The following is a 3,017-nucleotide window of genomic DNA, read 5'->3' as shown; positions in this document are numbered from 1 at the left end:
ACATCATAAAAACTTCACTCCCAACCTTGCATAAATTTGGGGAGACAATATTCAGTATTAAAGAAAGAAATCCACAAACACCTAAACTTTATAGCTTAATAAAACTACACAAGCCTGATAGAAGTATCAGACCCATCACCTCGGCAATAGGCTCGCCCACACATAAAGTATCCAAATTCCTAAACAAGTTGATTAATGGAATATTTAAGATGAGATCACAATACTCTATTAAAAACTCACAAGAACTCATAAAAAATCTGAATTCTCTTAAGCTGGACCCCCATAAACGATACCTTCTAATTTCATTCGATATAGTTAATTTATATAATAATATCCCAGTTGAGGATACACTTGCAATTCTGTATAAACAGCTGAAAGATTATCTTGAAGCCAACAATGATCTTAATTTGGACGCAATAGATATAGAAAATATCATGGCTCTAGCCAGACTTGCTTCCGAACAAAATTTTTTCATTTTTAATGATAAGGTGTATGTAATGAAGGACGGTTTACCAATGGGATCTCCATTTAGCGGCCCAATGTCAGAGATTTATCTTAACTTTGTGGAAAAATTGATTATGCTTTTACCTTTGGCTCAATATATAATACTATGGAGGAGATACGTCGATGATGTTTTTTGCGTGTGGGCCGGAACTGAAGAAGAATTAAGAGCGTTCTTCAACACATTAAATATAAAATTTAAGATTAAATTCACCATAGAAAAAGCACAAAATAATTCATTAAATTTTTTAGATCTGAAAGTTACTTTGACGGAGCATAACACTTTCACATACAATATTTTCCGTAAGTCAACCCAGACAGACGTTATCATCCCTTACAGATCATATCATTCAACCCCTATAAAAAACTCTGCTTTTATGTTTCTTTTCCACAGACTTCTGAGTGTTCCACTGTCCAAAAATGATTTTGACAGAGAATTGATGACAATATTTAAAATCGCTGAATCTAATGACTTTCCCAGATATTATGTTGAGAATATTTTGAGTTCTATAAGGAAGAAAATACTCCTCAAGAAAATATACCCCCACATTTGTACCAAACAAAATTACATCTCCATACCATTCTTTAAAGAGTTTAATGATAGACTGAATTCCATTCTGAGAAAACATGACTATTTAATTGTCAACAAACGACATCCAACCCTAGAAAATATCTTAACTAATAACAAATCCAAACTTAGTAATGAATATCATAGTGGTATATACAAGATAACTTGTAACGATTGTCCGGCCTTTTATATAGGCATGACAACTCGTGCTGCCAAAGTAAGGTTCAATGAACATATAAAAAACAGGCCTAAATCAGCTTTTGGAAACCATTTAATCGAATGTAAACATGGGACCACAATAGAAAATCTGTCACTGATACGAAAAGAAAACAACTATAATAAACTAGTTCTCCTTGAACAGCATGAGATCCTCAAAAACAAGGATAATATTCACCTTCTAAATGACATCTCAGAATTTTCTGGGAGGCATTTATTCAAGTACTTATAAGAGACATTTCCAACATAAGAAAAATAACACCGTATTCTATACCAATGATATGACCATACTCTGTGGTGTTATGACTTTGACAGCGATTTGTCACCTAATGTTTCCGGTCCATTCGTTTAACCTCATATGACGATACACATGCTTTTCTATTGGAGTTTGAAGTGGAAATTTGATGGTTCTGGTACTTCTTATAGATAAACTGACATTAAACAACGGATTTTGATAAACCCCTTTTTTATAATACCCGTATGACAATTATTGCAACGATACTTCATATTTTGACGGTAGGTTCGAGGTCACTCATGTTCTCCCTGTTAGCTTGTGAATTGTTATGTCGTGTCTAACAACTTGTCCATGGAAGTTCTGTATGATTGTATGTATATGTGTATTTCAGCTGGCCTGATGATGGCATAGATGCCGAAATCGATCGCCAAGAGAATTAAATAAAAAATTGGATTAGTGTGTTTCCTTACCTCTTCTGAATATTTTTAAAATATTATGTTGGCCTTCTACGCCTTCGTACATTCCAACGGAACAAATTTGTTAATAATTAATGTCGTAAAAATTAAAAGCTATTTCGCTGACTTCACGCTGCATAAAAAAGAAGAAAAAAGTAGGGCAGCCCTTTTGTTTTTTCTTCTCACAATGAGTGAAAATTTGGTCTACATTTGTAGTGACTTGTGCCGTAAATATTTTCTCGAAAATTCGTCGGATTTTGAGGGAAATCCTGAAATTGAAAAAAAAAGTTGGCCAGGCACTTTCGATTTTTCTCAATGAAAACATATGTGAAAAATTGTACTACACGGGTGCGTATTTTGGCCGTTGAAATTTCCACAAAAATCCTTCTTGTTTCAAGAAAAATTGAGATTTTGGAAAGAGGTCAGCACAGTCCAGTGTATTTTCAGTTTTAGTTGTGACGTTGAGATTATCAGTAAAAACTTTTCCTTCACATGGTGTATTAGAAAAGTAAGTAGATTGCTTGATATTTGGTGTGGCAACAGGCCTCGTATAAATACCGTTGAGGATGGCGACCCTCCAACGACTTGTCAAGATTTGCATAGCGTCATAAATTATCTGAAGTATATTGCGCTAACAATGTTGCCAGAATTCAGTTTTCAGTAGAGAAATCTCGTAAATTGAGCGTGGATAGCTTATGACTAAAGAAGATTACTACTGTCATAACTTATAACTCAATTCTTTATCGAATACGTAAGTCAGACAATAGTTCACCAGTTGAACACAAAATTCCATTTTCGTCGGACAATTATCTACTCTTTTTGCACCGATTTCAGTGCCGCTAATGACACGACGATTGGTTTACAGAATCGAATTCTCTATTTGGTTGATATATTTCAGGGTTTGGACGTGCAGACGTTTGTAGTTGTAAAATGTTGCCAAATTTATAGCTTAGAAGGAAATGTGATAAGATAAGATAATTATGTGAGATACTTTCATTTCATACTTTAATGAGCATGATGGACCAATTTCTAAGTGCATTTG

At 34.1% G+C, this 3,017-nt stretch overlaps 1 protein-coding gene across 1 annotated transcript; it reads left to right on the top strand.

Moving 5' to 3' along the window:
* Window positions 1–448: 448 nt before the first annotated feature.
* LOC123322465 lies at window positions 449–2,002 on the top strand. The gene is made up of 2 exons (XM_044910442.1): window positions 449–1,801; window positions 1,912–2,002. Exon 1 carries the CDS (start codon window positions 498–500, stop codon window positions 1,515–1,517), a length of 1,020 nt encoding a protein of 339 aa, XP_044766377.1. The 5' UTR covers window positions 449–497; the 3' UTR covers window positions 1,518–1,801; window positions 1,912–2,002.
* Window positions 2,003–3,017: the final 1,015 nt, after the last annotated feature.

Source organism: Coccinella septempunctata (assembly GCF_907165205.1).
Source record: "Coccinella septempunctata chromosome 1 unlocalized genomic scaffold, icCocSept1.1 SUPER_1_unloc_1, whole genome shotgun sequence".
NCBI lineage: Eukaryota > Metazoa > Arthropoda > Insecta > Coleoptera > Coccinellidae > Coccinella > Coccinella septempunctata.
Note: the sequence above shows the minus strand (reverse complement) of the source record. Positions and strands in the feature narration are given on the sequence as shown.

What these genes read in the sequence shown, in the direction of transcription:
- LOC123322465 (XM_044910442.1), top strand. Translation starts at nt 498, where the DNA reads ATGAAGGACGGTTTACCAATGGGATCTCCATTTAGCGGCCCAATGTCA.